Source organism: Elephas maximus, chromosome 10, assembly GCF_024166365.1.
Source record: "Elephas maximus indicus isolate mEleMax1 chromosome 10, mEleMax1 primary haplotype, whole genome shotgun sequence".
NCBI lineage: Eukaryota > Metazoa > Chordata > Mammalia > Proboscidea > Elephantidae > Elephas > Elephas maximus.
The window spans coordinates 80,030,117-80,052,320 of NC_064828.1; the positions used below are offsets into that span (position 1 = coordinate 80,030,117).

The 22,204-nt window shown below is 41.1% G+C and overlaps 1 protein-coding gene across 1 annotated transcript; it reads right to left on the reverse strand.

Moving 5' to 3' along the window:
• Positions 1–474: 474 nt before the first annotated feature.
• RDH11 (retinol dehydrogenase 11) lies at positions 475–18,673 on the reverse strand. The gene is made up of 7 exons (XM_049898436.1): positions 18,532–18,673; positions 15,088–15,206; positions 13,242–13,397; positions 10,801–10,905; positions 10,021–10,230; positions 8,906–9,095; positions 475–3,006 (listed from the first exon to the last, which is right to left on the reverse strand). The coding sequence occupies exons 1-7, from the start codon at positions 18,597–18,599 to the stop codon at positions 2,904–2,906; spliced, it is 951 nt and encodes a 316-aa protein (XP_049754393.1). The 5' UTR covers positions 18,600–18,673; the 3' UTR covers positions 475–2,903.
• Positions 18,674–22,204: the final 3,531 nt, after the last annotated feature.

The following is a 22,204-nucleotide window of genomic DNA, read 5'->3' on the forward strand; positions in this document are numbered from 1 at the left end:
TTTATATCTCTTAGATCCTTATTTTAGATTGAGTTCACTGGCCACTGATTCAACAAGAGCTCCTGATATGCACTGAGCACAGAGAAATGACAAAGTCTGAGGTTGTTGGTGGCACTGTACTGTAGTAAGTCTCACAATGCTGTAACATATTGTGCTAAGGGAATAAAGGGGCAGCGCAAAAAGGAGAGACTACAGCCTGGGACGATAAGGAAACCTGGGTAAAAGTGATTTTTAAACAGTGTTATAAAAAATAAGTGGGAATTGGATGAAATGAATAATCAGATGATCACAAAACGAAAATTAATGGCCACTTGAGATTGTATTGTAATTAAACTCTGGAACAAATTATCCTTTAGGATGAGAAATGGTTACATAACTATAATAACGAAAAGTGTTTTTTTTTGCTTAATTCTCAGAGTTTTTATTTTGGTAAATAAAAACATGAAAAATAATCAAAAAATTTTTATTTGCCACTGACCATTCAATATAAATAAGATATTAATTCAGTTATTCTACTACACTATCATCAAAAGATTTCTAGCTTTTCCATAATATGACCCTTTCTACTTATGTAGTTCAATGGTCTCAAAACAATTTCAACCAAAAATTATTAATTTACAAACACAGTCATGCATCACTTAACACCCATGATACAATAGGATGTTATGTGATTTGATCATTGTGTGAACACCGTATTATATACAGGCAGTCCCCGGATTACAAACAAGTTCCGTTCCTAAGTGTCTTTAAGTTAAATTTGTACAACTTAAAGTCAAATTTGTACATTAAGTTGGCACGGTTAGTTATGGTTTGTATCTAACATCAGTTAGTCAAGTGTTTGTCATAATATATAGTCTACCTTTCTATGGATAAAAAACATTAAAGAAACACTTCCAGATACACTAAAACATCTTTAACATAACAATAGAGTAATAGTAATGTTTTGATGTGCATTGCAAAGTAGCACCCATGTGTTATTACGAATCACTGTGTACCTCAAATTTTTAATATAATAGGCTTTACAGGGGTTGTTTATAACCTAGGGATGATAGAAAGTACAGTGTAGTACATACATAAGCCACTAACACAGGCATTTACTATGACTATCAAAACATGTATTAGAGGTTATATATGCACTGTACCATTATACACCTGGCAGCACAATTGCTTTATGTACAAGAGACATGCCATATACACATTGTGTGCAGTAAGCTGTTGCACTGGCTATGTCCAGTTATGTTTGCTACGTCCCGTTCTCCGATTGGGATTTCTCAACTATTATAATCTTATGGGACATATATGTGGTTGGACTTTGCCCAAATGGACATTATGTGGCGCATGACTGTAGTAAGAAATGAAGATTGTGGTCCTATAACTATTTTCATCCACCAAAGTTAAACATATAAATTATCAGTCCAAGAAAGTCACAAATTCTGTTGCAGTATCGTACTCCAAACAAGTGATAGGAACATTACCAATTCCTCTGACTTCCTTTGGCAGCATTTCTTTTGATAAAAGTTCTCCAAATACAGATTTTTTTTTTAAACAAATTGACGTTTTAACCTTGTCAAGATAATGTAAGGAAATGTCCTAAAATTGGATGTAGTCACCAGTACCAGTTCTTAAGATAATTTTTCTGTATAGGAATTGGGTATTTTTTTGGTTTTGTTTTGGGTTTTTTTCCTGCCACACTGTTTGACTGGTGCTAGTTAAGACAGCACCTCATCAGTCTTGCTAACTTAGGTGCTCTCTCAATTCTTTTACAGCGTTTTCTTGTTCTTGTTGTTTGTTTGTTTTGTATCTTCAATTAGTCCCTCCATTGCTTGCATTATCTCCCAGGATGCTTCTTTTTTGGACTTCTTTCCTGTTATCCATTTGCTTTTCTGGTAGGTAGTTACCAACATATGCAGGGTCTGCTTTGCTTTGCAGCTCTACCCGTTTGCATTGAAGACCAAATGAAGTGGTTTGCTCCATCTCTGATCATTTACCTGCACCAGGGCTCAGTTTAATACTATTCCTCTATGGCTGTTTTGAATTTTGCGCAAATACTCCCAATTGCATAGTTATACAGGAACACACACAAAGATATATTCAGTTAAGAATGACCAAATATCCGTTCCCTCCTTCTAGTTTTCTAAGCACAGAAAGGAGTCAGTAACGAAAATCAGGTGGCCTGTCTTTTCATACTGTCCCCTTTATCCTCTCCTTGCTGGTCTGAGAAACTGCAGAATGACATTCCAAACTTTACCTTTATTTCTGCCACCCCCCAAATTAAAACCAAACCCCACAACCTTCTTAGAAAAGGCAGTTCTACAGTGTAGATGTGGGAAAGTGTCCTAACAAGAGTGGCTCCAGGTTGTCAGAGATCAGGCCACGCCTTAATCCAGATTCAGTTAAGAGTTTTCTGAAAGACTCTAGATATTGGTGCAATGGTGGTTTAATTAAAGAGGTGAGAGATAATCCCTATTCTTTAGCCAAGCCACTGTGACTCCTGGGGTTGAGCTGAGGCTGCAGTGTGGCTCTCTTGAAGTGAAGATTGACTGGTTGGCAGGGACTACATAGTGAATAAAGACGGTAGAAACTAGTCCAAATTCCCATGAGTCAACCCTCCCATAGCTTGGATTCTTCTAGGTAGTAGGTTTCTGATGGAAAAGATGAGCTGTGCAGGTCCTATGAGGGCTTTCTCATCCTATGACATCTCTAGTAACTCTGGTAATATCAGGAGCAAAATCAGCCTAGACAAATGAAAAGCATTTAGACAAATCTGGCAGTGTACCAGGCTTTTACTGGACATCAAGCAGGCAAGGCTGGAAGGTTTTGCTCCCTTTTGGCCACCTAGAAGGAGAGTCGCTTTGACAGCAGGTGCTGAATAGTCCGCTCTTAGGTCTGGCTGCCACCACCTGTCAGTCCAGTGGGATGCCCAGGAGGTCACAGCTGACATCCCACAGCCGCCGTGCTACTGTCTCATTTCGAGCCTGGGCAGAGACCCGGGCCACCTGGCAGTCACTGAAAAAGAAAGAGAGGGGCGTAAAGCACAGTGTGAAGGATGGAGTCTGCTCTCTGCCTGGGTTAAGGAATAAGACAGAAAAACTACCCAGGGATGAGACCTAGGGAAGAAGCACCTCTAGGTGCTTCACAGGGTTGGTGTCTGTCTTCCTTCTGAATGCTATAAAATAGTTCCACTTATTTTAAGAAAGTCCCCATTAAAAGCAGGAGGGGTATCCTAACTCTGACCCACCCAGAAAATTTCCTTAAGGATGATCCTCTTACTCACGTTTGTATTCCCTGAATCTAGTACAAGTATTCAATGAATAGGGTTTGTGTCTTGATCCTCCAATCATTACCCCACAGAAAATATAATTACTATTTTTAGACCTCCTCACTAGACAGGAGGAGAATGTTTTGTTTGATACATAATGCATATCATTTAGTCTTTATAGTCCTCTTTGTATATACATACCTAATCATTGTATCAGTGTCTGACACCTGTGTGTGTCTGCCTTTTTCAAATTAAGTCTGTAAGGTCCATTCTATAGGGCCTTGTACAGTGTCATCTAGCTGCGATTCTGCTATTTGCACAGGTCACCAATGCTTACATTGGGAAAAAAACACTTTTTGTTTCTAGCCTACCTGCAGTTATAGAACTGTTTTTAGGCTAGTATGACAAGTAAAGCCAGCTTCATAAACAACAAAATAAAGAAAAGGTAACAGCAGAAAAAAAAAGGTTAACAAGGTACCAGGTGTTCCATACTGTCTCTTCAGTGCTATAGTTCCAATTATTTTAAGAAAATCCCCATTAAATGCAAGAAGGGGATCCCAGCTCCAATCCACCCAGAAGATAGTCTCAAAGACATCCTCTTACTCACTTTTGTGTTCCTTGACTCTAGTACAAGTATTCACTGAAGGTTTTTTTTTTTTTAATGATTAAATGAATGCGTCACAATCTTTGAAATCAAGTGAGAAGCAATTTTTAAAAGTATACTATTTCAAAAAACTGTTTCTTGGACATTTCAAGCAAATTCTGAAGGTGAAATGGAGAGTTGACAAGTCTGAATTAACCACACAAAACAAACTTAGAACACTATGTCCATTAAGGCAGTGCTACTCAAAGTGTGGGCCATGTACCAGCAGTAGGAGCACCACCTGGAATCTTGCTAGAAACGCACATTTTCTGGCCCCACTCCAGACTTACTGAGTCAGAGTCTCTAGGGCTGAGACCCAGGAACCTGTGTCTCAACTAGTTTTCTGGATGACAGTTATACACACTAACGTCTGAGAAACACCACTTTAAGATGTCTTCAAATTTACAAAACAAACCTTATTAAGTATATTACTTCTGCTTAAGGGAACCCACCAGCACTACCAGAGGCCATAACCCACCATTTCCGAGGGAAAAAACCATCACTGAGAACCAAAACGCTCTGCCTGACCCTGGAGAATCAACCTGGCCTCTCAAGTCTCTGCATCCTCCACTGCACTGTGCATAACTAACACTCTTGGTAAGGTCACGGTAAAAAGCAAATGACATAAGGGACATGAAAGTGCCTCCTAAGCTATGACATGCTATAAAAATTATTCAAATACAACAGTAAAAGCCACTTAAAGTGTGTTTATGGTACCTGCACTTCATCAGTCATGGTATTTATATTTCCAGTCAGGTTTTGGTGTTTATCAGTATACATAAGATTATCTGGCCAATTTAAAAACTTACTACAAGACAGTGTGGTATTGGCATAAGGACAGACATACAGGCTAATGGGACAGAATTGAGAGTCCAGAAATAAATCCGTATATTTATGGCCAACTAATTTTCAACAGGGGTGCCAAGACTAGTCAGTGGGGAAAAGGACAGTCTTCCCAACAAACAGTGCTGGGACAAAAGGATATCCACATGCAAGAGAATGAAGCTGGATCCCTCCCTCATGGCGTATATAAAAATTAACTCCAAATGGATCACAGACCTAAATGTAAGAGTTAAACCATAAAAATCTTAGAAGAAAATACAGATATAAATCTTCATTAGGCAATGATTTCTTAGACATGACACCTAAAATACAAGCGACAAAAGAAATAATAAATTGGGCATCATCAAGACAGTGATTAAAAGGACATCACTGAGAGACTGAAAAGAGAACTCATAGAATGGGAGAAAATATTTGCAAATCATATATCTGATAAGGGATTTGTATCTAAAATATATAAAGAACTGTTACAATTCAACAATAAAAAAACAATAATCCAATTTAAAAATGGGCAAAGGATTTGAATAGACATTTCTCCAAAAAAGAAATACAAATGGACAATAAACATACGAAAAGATATTTAATATCTACTGGCCATCAGAGAAACAAATCAAAACCACAATGAGATACCACGTCACACCTACTGGGATGGCTATAATCAAAAAGACAAATAACAGGAAGTGTTGGCAAGCATGTGAAGAAATGTGAACCCTTATATGCTGCTGACGGGAATGTAAAATGGTGCAGCCACTTTGGAAAACAGTTTGGCAGTAGTTCCTCAATGGTTAAACGGAGAGTTACATATGACCCAGCAATTTCACTTTTGGGAATATACCCAAGAGAAATGAAAACATACGTCTATACAAAAACTTGTACACAAATGTTCACAGCAGCATTATTGATAACAGCCAAAAAGTTGAAACAATCCAAATGCCCACCAGTAAATGAACAGATAAGCAAACTGTGATATATACATGTAAAAAAAAAATTCCATTACATATACATGTAATGGAATATTATTCAGTCATAAAAAGGAATGAAGTAGTGATACATGCTACAACATGGATAAACCTTAAAAACATTATGCTAAGTGAACAAAGCCAGACACAAAAGGTCACGTAGTATAGGATTCCATTTATATGAAATATCCAAAACAGGTAAATCCACAGAGAATGCAGATTGGTAGTTGCCAGGAGCTGGGGGAGAAGGGAATGGGGAACAACTGCTTAACTGGTGAAAATGTTTTGGAACCTGATAGAGGTGGCAGTTGCACAACACTGTGACTGTACTAAATGCCACTAGATTGTTCACTTTAAAATTATTAATTTTATTTTATATTAATTTCATGTCAATAAAAAAAAGTAAAATAAAAGTCAATTCAATAATGACCAAAATCATGGATTTGTGGCTGACTTTCTTTAAAGCACTCAGTCAAAACCAAGATAAAGGGGTTATTTATTCTTTTTTTTTAAATCTTCAGGGAAGGTGAATCCATACTCACCCCTAAAATATTCCAATGTACAATATGGAGCCAGCAAAGTAATATAAATTTCTTCTTTTTGCACTTCAGATACACACTTCCAACTATCTGCTATATATTTCTACTTATATACCTCATAGGTAACCCACAATCAACAGGTACAGAGCCAAGTTTATTACATAGTGGACAACTGTTACTTTTTGGCTGAACATCTACTCCACCTTTTTTTGGTAATAGCAACCTGATTTCTTTGTGAATTACTTCTTCCCCCAGATACAGTTTTAATCAGGTGCCTCTCATCCCCTAGCCGAGGGATCAGCGATGCAGGAATGAAAGGCAAGGAGGTGGGAAGAAGGGAGTCCAATGCCCCCTCTTGTAAAGTAGATGGTGCGCAACAAAAACAAAAGATGGCTGACATTCACTCACTCCAACGGCAGTGTGCCAGCCAGCTGATTAGCCACTCCTGACTGTTCTAAGTCTAGCTCTTCAGTCTTCGATTTGAACCTGTGAGCACCCATAATACTCCAGTAAATACACTTAAGTTAGCCAGTGTCTGTTCTCATGTAACCATTCCGTTATAGACTGAACTGTGCCCCACCTCCAAATATGTGTTGTAAATCCTAACCCCTGTACCTGTGGATGCTATCCCCATTTGCAATCAGGCTTTCTTTGTTATGTTAATGAGGCCATTATCACTGTAGGGTATGTCTTAAGCCAATCACTTTAGGTATAAAAAAAGGAAGATTAGGCACAGAAGCAGGCACAGAAGGGGGGGAAGACAGATGCCACACCACATGAAGATCACCAAGGAACTGAGAAACAGAAGGTGAAGAGAGACAGGGACCCTCCCCCAGAGCAGACACAGAGCCTTCGCCTAGAGCCAGCACCCTGAATTCGGACTTCTAGCATTCTAAACTGAGAAAACGAATTTCCGTTCATTAAAGCCACCCACTTGTGGTATTTCTATGGTAGCAGCACTAAGAAACCATGACACATTCTTTTCATTCCAATTGTCATTATCCTAAATCAGAAACTCGTTCTCTCTCATTCATAAACAGTCACCAAGCATGTTTTTCTAAAGCACGGACCAGATTGCATCTCTCTCCACTGAAATAACTTCTGTGTCTTCTCCACAGGTCTAGCATTATAGGCCTTCCATGATCTATGTTTCTTCCCAATCTTATTTCTAGCTACAATTCCTTCTCTAAAATTTCAGGTTCTTTCAACAAAATCTTCTTAAAATTTTGATCTTACATGATGCCTGGGACTTTCTACAACAGTATGAGAGGAGAAAAATATGGGAAAGGGGTAGTAGATGAGAACGAATTGGCCATGGGTTAATGGCTGTTGAGGTTGTAGATTATGGGTATACCAAAATACTCATTGCTGTCGAGACATTCTGACTCACAGCAACTTTATAGGCAGGGACAATTACCCAATAAGGAAGGTACGCACGGTATGCTTACTCTCTAATCTATAGTACACAATTTACCTGTTTTTCACCACATCTTTGATCTGGTAAAACCCATGTGAAATTGTGCACTGCAGATTCGTAAGTAAACATAATTAAGTCTGTGTATACCTTTTTTTTTTTATACCTTAGTTACTGTAAATCAGTGTGGACCATGCTTACTGGTTAATCCTATACCTATAGGGCAGAGTAGAACTGCCCCACAGTGTTTCCAAGGCTTAAATTTTTACAGAAGCAGGCTGCCACATCTTCCTCCCATGGAGCAGCTGGTGGGTTCCAATAGCTGACCTTTCAGTTAGCAGCTCAGTGCTTAACCAGTGCGCCATCAGGGTTCCTTAGATTATGGGTCTATGGGAGTTCAATATGCTGTTCTGTTTACTCCTGTGTATACTCAAAATTCTTTATAAAAAAATTTTAAGCCTTAGTCAAAAAGTAAGTTCATATTGATCAGACAGGGATCACAAAAGAGGGTGCTGGACAGAGCTGGAGAAAAATTTAGAACAAAATCCTAACTCACAAAAAAAGACCAGAATTACTGGCCTGACAGAGACTGGAGAAACCCCAAGAGTATGGCCCTCTGATACCATTTCAGCCCAGTAATGAAGTCACTCCCAAGGTTCACCCTTCATCCAAAGATGAGACAGGCCCATAAAACAAAATGAGACTAAAGGGGCACATTAGCCCAGGCACAAGGACAAGAAGGCAGGAGGGGACAGGAAAGCTGGTAATAGGGAACCCAAGGTTGAGAAGGGAGAGTGTTGACATGTCCTGGGGTAGTTAACCAATGTCATAAAACAATTGTTCTGTAAACCTTCATCTTTAAAGTATAGTTAAAAAAAAAAAAAGTGAGTTCATAGATACTATTTTAGTCCTGAGGGCAAACAATACAGAAATACAGATTCGAATTCTTTGTAATGTAAAAAATATAGTCCAAAAAGAAACAAAAAACTTGAACTGACATAAAAGATAAAAAGAAAACAAACAACCAAAAGCATAATCATCAATATAAAATATGGTATGAATAAAATCAAACCTAGCAGTTACGACTGAAAATGTGAATGGGTCAAATAAAAATGTAAAAACCCTAGAGCCAAGAAACAAAAGCTATTGTTAGGCCACGTACTTTTTAAAAAGGGTACAGTATACTAGACAAATCCAAGCTATTTCCTTTGGGCAATAAAATTCCATCTTTAGAAACAGATACATCCATACCTGAAATGTTTCCCACTCAGAATCTCAAGGCCTTCCGTTATAGCGCAGTACAGGCTGGTCTGGGCCCCCTGCTGAGGGGTCTTCAAAAAGAAGGAGAAAAGCCACCACATCCACGTCATGAAAGATGAGTATCGAGTCAATTCAGAGTTGACTGTGCCAGGGTGTACAGAATATGTTGTCACCCCAGAGCCTGGTCGGGGGGTGACAGGTAGAGAAACGACAGGACTTGATGTTGCTGACCAGCCGAAGACAGCAGAGAACATGAATAAACATGTGGCCCCCACACGTGGACTCCTTGCCCAAAGCAACATCGCAAGTAGTCCTCACAGTAATTTATACCCCCATTTCAAAGATCAGGAAGTTAAGGCTCAGAGAGGTCAATAACTCTGTTAGGAAGCAGCAGAGCCAGGACTTGACCTCTCAGGTGGACATGACATTGTTGGCTGCTCCCTTCTTAGAGCCTTCTTTTCTGTCTTTTGTGACCCTTCACCTTTTCTGGTTTTCCACACCTTTCTAGCTGCTAAATCTCATTTTCTTCAACCAGTTCATCATCTTCTACCCAAGCTTTAAATGTTTGGAGTTCTCATGGCTCACTAAACTCCCCTTTTATATACATTTATACATTCATGGCCTTCACATTTTTAACTACAGCCCAAATCTCTCCTTTAAGTCTAGACTATCAGAGGCAGCATAATCTGGTGGTTAAGGGCATGGACTTTGCAACCAGACTGACCAATTTCAAATCCCAGCTCTACCACTCCCTTCTACACAATCTGGCCATGAGGAAAAAGCCTTAACTTGTTCATGAGCCCTGATTTAATGAGAACAATAGCCAGTGAAGTAGTCCTGTTTTACATATGAGGAAATAAATCTTGAAAGTTAAGTAATTTGCTATGGGTCACACAGTAAGTAGTAAAGCCAAGCTTTCAGACTCAGTCTGAATCTCCCCATCCCCTGCAGCCCACTTCCAATCTTCAGTTACTAAAAGCAGGCCCAGTTGTAGTCATGGAAGCAGGTCCTGTCTAGGTATTGGGCTCCAGAAGAATTTTCTCTCTCTTTGGCTTCTAACTACTCCCAATGGCTCATATCTCCACACTCATTTCTTCCAAACCTACCTTTCAGCCTCCGGGCCAGTTCCCGGGTGAAGAGAATGTTGGCCAACTTGCTGTTACAGTAGGCCAAACCGTCACTGTAAAATTTCTCACTCTGTAGGTCATGGAAGTGGATCCTTCCCAGGTGATGTGCTAAGGAAGACACATTCACTACTCTTGATGGGGCCGATTCCTTCAATTTCTCTAGCAGCAGGTGGGTCAGGAGGAAGTGACCTGTGAGCGGAAAAAACTAGAATTAACAGAGTTCAGGGCTGACGTGCAAGGAGGGGTAGAGGAAAAGGGCTCAGCTATGGAACAAGGTCTTTCACCTCAACGTTTCATTATCAACTAGAGAACAAGTATAGTGAGCATTTCGGGAAACAGGAATAGCCAAAGACACAAGATTCTTCCTTATATGGAGAAGGTCTGGATTATGTGAAATCTGACGTCTGGTCTCATTCCAACTTTGGTTAACATCACATTTTAAGAGCATGACACCTCTGCTTGATGCTGGCACCAGACCACTACTCAGAAGGCAACACAACTCCCGATTCAATTAGGTTGTTCAAAAAACGTCTGAGGATAAACCGAATTGGAATCACAGATGGAAACGCAGGTAGGACCTCAAGTGATCCTCAAGTTCATCCCTTAGCTTCTAGGCAGGACCATACTGTTATTCACATATGGTCTATTATAGTCCTGAGACCCAATCACATCACACAAACAAGGCTCAATCTGACCCTTAGGTTTTCTAAAGAGAACGTTAGGTTCCCTCTAGCTTTCTGATGAGGCCAGATCTCTTACCCAAGTGGTTGACTCCCATGTGCATCTCAAAGCCATCTGCTGTCTTGGAGTAGGGACACATCATCACTCCTGCATTGTTGATCAAAATATGAAGCTGCTTTTCCTCTGCAGGGAAGACGAGATGGAGTGTGGGAGTGGTCAACCATGGCTGTTACATCTTGGAAATCTGCCCTCTGCTCAAGCTTTGAAAATGAGGATACGGGACTTCAATCTTTCCTCCATTTTCCCTTTATACTTATTTTGTATTGTCTTTCATCTTAAAGACTTCAGTCAAATTCTATATACTTTTACTACAGGACAATATTCCATTTTATACTACCGAATGGCCTTCTCAATCTTTCTCACTGAGGAGCTACTCACTGTTTCTGGTAAGTGTTCTGTGCACCTCTCCCAAAATAAAGACTTCTCAAGCTGAAAGGGAAGAGAGTCCAAAGGAAAAGAAAAGAGGACATTCTGTATGCAGCCTTGCCACTGGAATTCAGTCCCCCCACCTGCATAGTAGTTTTGCCTCTTTGTTGTATCTGCTGACTCTGTCATGGTTCATTTTCTCACGTGGTTTGTAATTTCAGATTATAAGCTCATATCGTAGAAGCTGTTTTCCCTCAGAAGCCAAGTTCCCTGGGTTATGAGGGGGTATGCTGACAGAGTGCTCTTGGATTTGCTTCTGCTGTGATAATCTGTCCTATGCCTGGGCTTTGAAAATGCGGATGTGGGACTTCAATCTTTCTTCCATTTTCCCTTTCTACTTACTTTGTACTGTCTTTCATCTTAAGACTTTGGTCAAATTCTACATACTTTACTACAGGACAGAATTCCACCTTACACTGCCAAACAGCCTTCCCAATCTTTCTAATTCAGGAGCTACTCACTGTTTTTACGTTGATTTCTCAGTTCAAGATTCTCACATTGGTGGTGGTGTGAATTCACACCCCACACCTGATGTTACCTTGAGAGTCTAACTTTTTGCTGATGGCCTTTGATTCATCTATGCTCTGAGGAGATGGTGAGCTTTTTTGTCATATCCCTGTGCTGGTGGCCAGTTTTTCTAGCCCCTATCTCATGGACCAGGCGGCCCTTTGTGAATCCCAACCTAATGTGGAGCCTCAGCTCCAGCTCTCCAGCTCTCAGAAGCCTGAGGCCTCATCCCCTGTCCTTGTGTGGGTGTTTGGACCTGGACACTAAACCTAAAGGCCTATTTTGAGTTCTGATACTCCTGTGAGATTTTCCACTTCAGCTATTGCTCATTGCTATGGCTTTTTAAATTCTCTCACTCATTTTGCTTTTTGTGTATTGGATTCTATTTATTGCGGATATGTAAAAGTGTGTAAACACGTACATACGCATATAGAAACGAAAGATTTAAGAGAAAATAAGAATTTATAAAATAAAAACTTTATGGAGAATGAAGCCAGGTTAAATATAGTGGTTCCAACACAAATGTATCAGGCAAAATTAAACTAAAAGCTGAAACTAACTTCTGAAAGAAAAGATACAAAATAACAGTAATATAGTGACAGCAACATGGGCACTACTTCAAGATTTAATTGGAGAGGACCTGGAAATAAAAAAACATAAAAACACAGATTAAAAAAAAATATGAGTAAGAAGCAGTACCTAAAGTTAAAATTTTCATGCTCTATGAAGATATACGTTTTTAGTCAAATGATAAGGAAGAATGCCTTGCAAATCATGGTAGTAGCTGATCCAACTTTTAGAAATAGATTTAATCACAAAAGACAAAAAGGAGTCACAGAGATATATGAAAACGAGATGGCAATACACATAAAAAGTGATTTGTTAATTCAAAGGATACCAAAAAACCTTCCAAGTTTATGAACAATAGGGTGATTACAGTACATTAAGACCGATAGATCTGACCACACAAAATTTATAAACTTTCACACATTCCCTCCAAATATACACGTAAAGAATTAAAAAAAAAAAAAAAAATGGGAAAAACCTGAAATTCTTTGATAGAATGCAATCCAAACAACAATAAAAGCACTGAGACACCAACATACAAAAAGCAAAGGACTTGAACAATGTGCAATGAAGTCAGTGGCTAAGAAGGACACAAGTATGTTCTGCCTCACCGATAATCCAGTAATGAAATAACTGCAAAGTAAAGCAAGGGTGAAAGCCTTTTCACCTATTTAACGATCAATATTTTTTCATTCGAATAACCAAGCTGAGAGAACACTGCAAAGTGTATGTCTCATGAACACTGCTCTAAGATAATATCTACCTCCATTAAATGCTCTTTAGCTTTCACGTCCTGAGGATTTCCTTTTGTTATTAACGAGTTTGGTTATGTATCAAAAGTTTGTGGTTATATTTTATCCAGCATTTCTATGTATTGGAGAGGCAGAGGATCTTTTCCTTTTAGCTACCTGCCATGTCAATCACAAGACTCACCTCACAGTCTCCAGTTAATCACTTACCTTCTAAGAAGCCCTTAGCGAAGGCTCGAATAGATTTAGTATCAGCAAGGTCCAGTTTTCGCACCAACACCTGCTGGTTCCCTGTCTTGGTCTGGATTTCTTTGGCCACCAATTCCCCTTTTTGTACATCCCGGCAAGCTAAATATACCCGGGCTCCTGTCAATCAACATATGTAAGAGACAAACCATCAGTTCTATTTTTGAGTGGGCATTACAGGCCCAATATCAATGTTTTATTGACTATGCAAAGGCACTGGACTGTGTAGATCATAACAAATTATGGATAACACTGAGAAGAATGAAGGCTCCAGAACACTCAATCACGCTCATATGGAACCTGTACATAGACCAAGAGGCAGCTGTTCGAACAGAACAGGGGATACTGCATGGTTTAAAATCAAAAAAGGTGTGCACTGGGGTTGTATCCTTTCACCACATTTATTCAATCTGTATGCTGAGCAAATAATTTGAGAAGCTGGTCTATATGAAGAAGGCACCAGGACTGGATGATAACTTATTAACAACCTGATTGGGGAACGACTCATTAACAACCTGCGATATGCAGATGATACAACCTTCCCTGCTGAAAGTGAAGAGGACTTGAAGCACTTACTGACGAAGACCAAAGACTACAGCCTTCAGTACGGGTTACACCTCAACATAAAGAAAACAAAAATCCTCACAACTGGACCAGTAAGTAACACCATGATAAACAGAGAAAAGATTGATGTTGCCAAGCATTTCATTTAACTTGGATCCACAATCAACACTCATAGAAGCAGCAGTCAAGAAATCAAATGACACATTGCATTTGGAAAATTTGCTGCAAAAGACCTCTTTAAAGTGTTAAAAAGCAAAGATGTCACTTTGAAGACTTGAGTGCGCCTGATCCAAGCCATGGTATTTTTCAATCGCCTCATATGCATGCGAAAGCTGGATGATGAATAAAGAAGACTGAAGAAGAATTGATGCCTTTGAGTTACAGTGTTTGCAAAGAATATTGAATATATCATAGACTGCCAGAAGAATGAACAGATCATCTTGGGAAAAAGTAGAGTCAGAATGTTCCTCAGAAGCAAAGATGGTGAGACTCTGTCTTACGTACTTTGGTACTTTGGACATATTATCAGGAAAGACTAGTCCCTGCTTGGTGAATTAGAGGGTCAGTGAAAAAGAGAAAGAACCTCATTGAGATGCACTGACACAGTGGCTGCAACAAAGGGCTCAAGCAGAACAATCATTGTAAGGGTGGCACAGAGCCAGGCAGTGTTTTATTCTGTTGTACACAGGGTTGCTATGAGTCAGAACTGAGTTGACAGCACCTAACAACAACAACAACATCAATGTTTAACGTTATTTTTACTGTTTTTAAAAAAAACAGGAATTTTCTTCCCTACTCCACAAAGTGGGTATCTGATGAGCAAATCAGCAAAGAAAAATAATGTATGTATTTATATAGTGCCCACTGTATGTGGAGCACTGTACTAGGTTCAGACCAAATCAGTGGGGCACCTGGAGTGTTCTTGAATTCCCAGATTGGGAGGAAAGGATGAGAATGACATTACCATGAGGGCTAAAACGGTAGTACCACCACCACCACAGGCTGCTATCAAGTTGATTCTGATTCATGGTGACCCCACGTGTTGCAGAGTAAGTAGGGCTGTGCTCCATAGTTTTCAAAACTGTGACCTTTCAGAAGCAGATTGCCAGGTCTTTCTTCTGAGGTTTCTCTGGGTGGGTACAAACCACCAAATGTTTGGTGAGTGGTTGAGTACTTAACCGGGTACACCAACTAGGGACCCCAAAAATGTCAGCAGCAGGAGGGAACTAGAAGCAGCTGAACTTGCCTCTTTGAGCCAGCTCTCTGGCTGTCTCCTTCCCAATGCCTGTGTTGGCTCCAGTGACCACAGCTACTTTCCCAGGAAGCTGGACGGTTGATGTACACACTCCACTGGACAGCATTTTCCTGCAGAGAGAGGACAGCTCATCAGTTCTTCACTTCCCTTCCCTCAGCTGGGAGTTCTTGTGATTCCCTGTATCTCTGGATCCCAAGATAAAGACATACTTTGGTTCCTTCCACTGTTGTCCTTTGGTAGATTTAAGAAAGATCGGAGGAGAAAAGACAAAAGTTTTCAGCTCCTGCTCAAAAACAAAAGTGATTCTATTATAAAGACAAACCTTAGAGCTACTCTGTGCCGTATCAGAACTAGATTGATATTTAATTAGTCAGGCACCTGGCTTTGGTTTGAGTTCCCTTAAGGAACACTTGGCTTAGGGAATCACAAAACTCAGTCCAGAAGAAGAAGGCATGCATGTCAATCTGCCCACAACTGACATTTTATAACCTTGAGACATAGTTAATTCAATACACAAGAAGTTAAAATTAGGAAAACTTTTGAACCTGGTACAAAACAAACAAACATAAAAAAACCACACACACACACACAGTGTTAAAAATAAGACAAAGAAAAGACACAGATTAAGTTTAAAAGGTAGCTAGTATTCATGTCCTGGTTTGCTGAACCAGAGTCGTTAATTTTTTTTTTTTTTTAATAATTTTTATTGTGCTTTAAGTGAAAGTTTACACATCAAGTCAGTCTCCCACACATAAACCTATACACACCCTACTACATACTCCCACCTACTCTCCCCCTAATGAGTCAGCCCGCTCCCTCCTTCCAGTCTCTCCTTTAGTGACCATTTTGCCAGTTTCTAACCCCCTCTACCCTTCCATCTCCCCTCCAGACAGGAGACGCCAACATAGTCTCAAGTGTCCACCTGATGCAAGTAGCTCACTCTTCATCAGCATCTCTCTCCAACCCACTGTCCAGTCCAACCCACGTCTGATGAGTTGGCTTTGGGAATGGTTCCTGCCCTGGGCCAACAGAAGGTTTGGGGGCCATGACCGCCAGGATTCTTCTAGTCTTAGTCAGACCATTAAGTCTGGTCTTTTTATGAGAATTTGGGGTCTGCATCCCACTGTTTTCCTGCTCCCTCAGGGGTTCTCTGTCGTGCTCCCTGTCAGGGCAGTCATTGGTTGTGGCCGAACACCATCTAGTTGTGGTCTCGGGATGATGTAGTCTCTAGTTCTGGTCTTGGGATGATGTACTCTCTAGTTCATGTGGCCCTTTCTGTCCCTTGGGCTCATAATTACCTTGTGACCTTGCTGTTCTTCATTCTCCTTTGACCCAGGTAGGTTGAGACTCATTGATGCATCTTAGATGGCCACTTGTTAGCGTTTAGGACCCCAGACGCCACACTTCAAAGTGGGATGCAGAATGTTTTCTTAATAGAATTTATTCATAGTCGTCAATTTTAACCACTATAAAATACTGCCTTTCCAAATGAATGAATGCACGAATATGTATTAGCGTTCCTCAGATTCTCTTCTCTTCTCTGCAACCCTGGGACTAAAGTTAAAAGAATCTGTTTACCAGGTAATGCATTTTTAAAGAGTGTCTCAGCCTTTTTCATGTAACTTGGAAATGCAATGCCACTGAAGCCACCTGTTTCTTGGAGGCCGACGAGGAAGCAAACTAATTCATGGTGCCAACCAAACTTTCTCCTCAGAGAACAAGCCTCCCTGCTCACTTTTCCACAAGTGTTGTGACTCATAATTATATCTCTTTATCTTTAACCATTAGGAATGTAAGAGACAATCAACTATAAAAGTCCAACTGTGGGTCCTATTACCTAGTGAGGTGGTTGGGGATATGGCCCTTGGAGTATAATTGTTCCCAGAAAAACCTCACTGGGGTATAAACCAAAAACCAAACCCAATGCCGTCGAGTCGATTCCAACTCATACTGACCCTATAGGACAGAGTAGAACTGCCCAATAGAGTTTCAAAGGAGCACCTGGCAGATTCGAACTACCAACCTCTTGGTTAGCAGCTGTAGCACTTAACCACTACACCACCAGGGTTTCCCACTGGGGTATACACATTGAAAATGTTTGACTTTTCATCAAGATTGTACAAGGAATTAAGAGGCTCCTGGTGGTGAAAGAGATAAAAGGCAGCTTTTATATCTGAGTGTGGGCACCCATGTGTGCCTAGGGATGAGTATTCTGAACCCACGGCCATCGACTTCATCCAGACTCATAGTGATCCTATAGGACACAGCAGAGCTGTCCCATAGGGTTTCCAAAGCTGTAAATCTTTATGGAAGCAGACTGCCACATCTTTCTCCAGTGGAGCAGCTGGTGGGTTCTAACCGGCGTTCTTTTGGTTAGCAATCCAATGCTTAACCACTGCACAACCAGGGCTCCTGAGTATTCAGAAGAAAGAAAAAACAACTGGAAGAAGGGCATCAGGGGGGACAAGAAAATTAAAAAGAAATGAAAAGGTACGCATGGTAAAAAAAAATGGCACAGTGTGATCGAGCATGGCTTCGAAGTTGTAATCAGGCATCCACCTCTCACCACCCAGTAGAAAGAGTGTTTATGTCTTCAATCACTGGTCCACCTTCACTTCAGGTGACTTACTCAGAGCCAATGGCACAGTTGCCTGTTGTGCAGCCCTCTCCTGATTCTCCGGTGTGCTTGGTTAGCCAGGGCTGGTCTGTCATCTAGTCAAATGCCACTCCCCCTCACCGCAACCCCAACTCCAGCGTCCTCATCCCTGCCCCCAGAGTACAACCCAAACCCTCCGATGCTCCTAATCAGAAAGGAGGATAGGACTCATAATGAAACACCTTCCCCTTTCATTCCTCTCCTTTACCACATCTGCTCAGAGAAAATCGAATCTAACTGCAAAAAGAGAGTATGCCATGGGGCTGCAGATGCCCTGATTCCCATCGAAGGGCAGTTTCAGAGAGGAACAAGTTGAATCGCTCCTCTGTACCACCTCAAAGGCTAGAAGTTAGACGGGACTGCTACAAAGCGCGAGAGTTAAGGGAAAAACAGTCTCGGAAGACATATTCCATTGGAAGGCCTGAAACCCCAAAGCTGTAAAACTCAAATGTTTGAGGGAGCTTTGCTTTCAGGACTTCTTAGACACTGGAAGTAGCGGTTGGTTAGAGGAAAACGCAGGATGCCCGGGACTGCAGACCCTTCCCACGGGCTCAGCTATGGAATATGGTCTCCCGGACTGGCCGCCTGGTTCAGCCACAGTTCTACCTCCCAGCATCCAGGACAGGATAGACCTCACCTCCCACCAACCGAACTCCCAGCCTCGGCCATCTTGGGGGCCCCTAGGGGAGTTCTTCTTTTTTTGAGGAGAAATAGCTTCAGTGGGGTTTAATGTTCCCCTGAAACGACATCGCAAGGGAAAACAATAAATTTGCACAGACCTGATTTGGGGCGCAGCGATGTACAGGAGAAAGGGGAGAGGGATGAGCAGGAGTAGGACCACAGCCATCTCTGCCGAGACAGACAGAGCTTCTGCAGCAGCGGAAGCTTGTGACCCGCCGATTCGCACCGACTTTGGCTTCTCTCTTCCTGGACACGCTTTAATTCAGATTACGACAGCAGGCGGGAGCAAAACCCTCTGGGAAATGTAGTCCGAAGCTTGGCGTTGGACTAATAGGCACCAAGAACGTTGCGGTCGCTGAGAAAAGTTAAACCGTGCACCACTTAGAAGACAAATCTGTAATCATCTAAGATCTAGGGCCATCGGAATCATCCAACCAGCTCTCCCCCAGCCCTTCTGACCACTAACGATTCTTGTCAAATCTCAGTTCTCTATCTCCCATTGCCCAAACCCAGACCCTGGTTCGGTTCTCCCCAGTCACGGTTAGGCAGTTGCCACATTGTTTGTCCTGGAGATCAAATACTGGTGTCTGGGCAAGGTTCTAAGGCCAGTTTCACACAGGAGGAGCGGTTGGAGCCTGACAGTTGGTAAAGTGCGGAGGTTTGAGCCCTTCCTTCACGGGAATTCTTTCATCCAACTAGCAGAAGTGATCAAACCTTGAAGACATTCCCTGAAGAATCACTTCTATTGTATCTGTTTTGAATTATGTTGTTTGAATAATTGTAGCCTATCATATTTTTCCTGGTGTTTGATGAGTGTTAAATGATAATAGAATATACCTCCTGATCACTTGGATCAGTTATATTGACTTCAGGCAGTGTATTTCTCAGGTTGGCACAGTTGGTTCTATCAACTCATGAAAATGTTTAATCCTGTCTTGATGTAACGCCATGAAACTGTTTTCTGGGAATAAGCAGATTCCCTGTTCAAGCTGAATTGGTTCTTTCAGCTTTGGCATCTGAGACTTATATCTGGTTTCCTGGGGGTGGAGATTGGGTGTTTTATATTTTCTGGTTCTTTTGGAGCATTCAGTTCCATTTGATTGAAAGATACTTGTTCCAAAATCGAGTTGAATCAATATATTTTATAACAACTGGAGAGGAGTTTCCTTCACACAGTAAAAACTCCTACTTATCTAACATTAGACTATCTAATAATCACCCAATTTTGTTACCTCATTACTGTGTTACCTAGTATTTGTACAGTCGTCCCTCCATATTGTCTCGGGGTTTGTTCCAGGACCACCGAGGATACCAAAATCTGAGGATGCTCAAGTCCCTTATATAAAATGGTGTAGTATTTGCATATAAGCTATGCATATCCTCCTGTATACTTTAAATCATCTCTAGATGATTTATCACAGTGTAAATATTATGTAAATAGTTGTTTCATCACAATTGAAGATTTGCTCTGGAAGGTAGCCTTTCCCTTCTGTGAATTTCTGGAGCTTTTTGGGGAATGCTGATACCACCTGGGCATCAGCTGATGCCCTTTCTCCCATGATTTTTCAGCCCTTGAAGCTGTAGCGACTTCCACAGTTAGCCAGCCATCTCTTACTAGACTGAAACTCCTTCCTCTCGCTCTCCTCAATGCCTTCATATTTAACCATTGAGGGATTGCTTTGACCACTTAATTGGTTTTTAGGAGTAATTTTTTTTTTCACAGAAACAAAGGGTGCATGCAACACAAGTAAGGACCCAAACAAGACGCAAGGTGAACCACGCTCAAAAGCAGTGCTGCAGAGAGACTGAGGAGCTGAGAAATGGCCGGAGGCTACAGCAGGGTATGCCTGCACATCACTTCATTCACATGACTCAGCGTAGTACTCTGCACCGCAGCAAGTTCAAGTTTTGTTTTCTGGCAATTTTTTTTTCAATTGGTGGTTGGTTGAATCCACAGATGCAGAGCCCCTGGATTTACAAACTTAGAAAGGCCTTTCATGTCTTTTGTTCTTTATTCATTCAACCATTCATTTTACAAATTTTGGGGGTATTCCTGCAGGATACTAAGAATTGTGCTGAGGTCCAGCAGGGAACCAGGCAGACATGACCACTACACTCTCAGAGTTTATAGACTATCAGGGGAGGCCCCAAACAAATGATCACTGTAAATAAAACATGATGAGGGTTGTGAAGTGAAACAGAGAAAGTTTTGAGAGCTTATAGCAGGAAGAGTTCCATTGGTCTAAAGATCAGTAAAGACTTCTTTGAAGAAATAACATTTCCCCTGAGGCCTGAGGGAGTTAGTGGGCAAGCAATGTACAGGCAAGAGTGCTCCAGGCAGAGGGAAAAGCCCGGCTGAGGGCTCTTTGGATTATCTGCCGGGATACACAGTGAGGGCCTTTCCCTTGCTGGGGCTGTCTTCCGACACATGGCAAGGCGAAAAAAACAGATATGAGGTGAAATAACATTGAAATAAGGTAAACTACAGAGCACTCAATAAGAGGTTTTAAAAAAAAAATCCTTGCCTTTCTGAGAGCAGAAAGCAACAAAAAACACTCGGTTTGGCTGGGGCATAGGGACAAAGGGGTGTGGCAGAAATGGCAATAATAGCCCACACTAACACAGCACTTATTTTGTGCCAGGCGCTGCCTAAGGGCACTCCATATATTAACTCTTTTAATTCCATAGGGAGGTGTCGCACTGAAGGTATTCTGCTCCGAAACCTCTGGGAAGAAGCTGCTGGTCACTGAGTGCCACAGGAGCCTAGGAGAAGCCAAGTATACTGAGGAAGCCTGATGAGCTAGCATAGCATAATCAGGAAACAAACCCCTTTCTTCGCGCAATGTCTCTCCAGTATCCTGTATTGACAAGCAACAAAGCTTAACATTGTGCCAGATGGCAAAAAAAAAAAAAAAAAATTAAAGGCTCTGTTAATAATTTCCAAGAGTTGAAATTAAGTTAAAACCACGCTGGGGATTTATTAGTCAATCATATAATTCGTAAATTGGACAACGCAGAGTATGAGATTGGGTACTGCATCAGAGATGAGGTAGTATGGGTTTTTATAGTCTAAGGAACAAAGAAAAAGAAGTCCAAGTGGTTCTGATGAATCTTCTGGATATTCATCAAAATGTCTCTTAAAATTCTTTCTTCCTCAGAATTGTGTTTGGCTAAGAAGACAAACGACACAGGTCTGAGGGATCAGTACCTGCCAATGCAGGTTTCTAAATAGCTGGATGCCAGCTTGTCTGGAATGTAAGGCTATTCTAAGAGTATTAGTTACACATGAACTTAAAGAAACAAGTTAGTTATTATCTCTAAAGTTTAGGTTACTTAATATCTTAAACATTTGCCCTGTGAGACCAGGTTTCAGCCATGTTCTCCAGACTTGGCAGAAATGTCGTGCTCAGTTTCCACATTTGTTTTAGTCTCCATGTAATTTCTAAAACAAAAAAATCCATTGCTGTCAAGTCAATTCTGACTCATAATGATCCTACAGGACAGGGTAGAACGGCCCCATAGGGTTTCCAATGCTGTAAATCTTTATGGAAGCAGACTGCTACATCTTAATCCCACAGAGTGGCTCGCGGGTTTGAACCCCTGACTTTTCAGTTAGCCGCTGAGTGCTTAACTACTGTACCACCAGGGCTACTTCATAGATTTCTAGCCTTCACAAAATCCCCGTTTTGACCAAGCTTCTGCCAGGCGGTGCTAATCACCCACAATGGAGTAACCTTTCTTCTGCAAGGATTTTTTTTTAAAACCTCTTAT

Coding starts and splice junctions, on each gene's coding strand:
- RDH11 (XM_049898436.1), bottom strand. CDS start 18,599: ATGGCTGTGGTCCTACTCCTGCTCATCCCTCTCCCCTTTCTCCTGTAC. Junction 10,231..10,800: donor CATGGGAGTCAACCACTTGG/GTAAGAGATCTG, acceptor TTCCGCTCACAG/GTCACTTCCTCCTGACCCAC. Junction 9,096..10,020: donor ACTGGCCCGGAGGCTGAAAG/GTAGGTTTGGAA, acceptor CCCCCCGACCAG/GCTCTGGGGTGACAACATAT.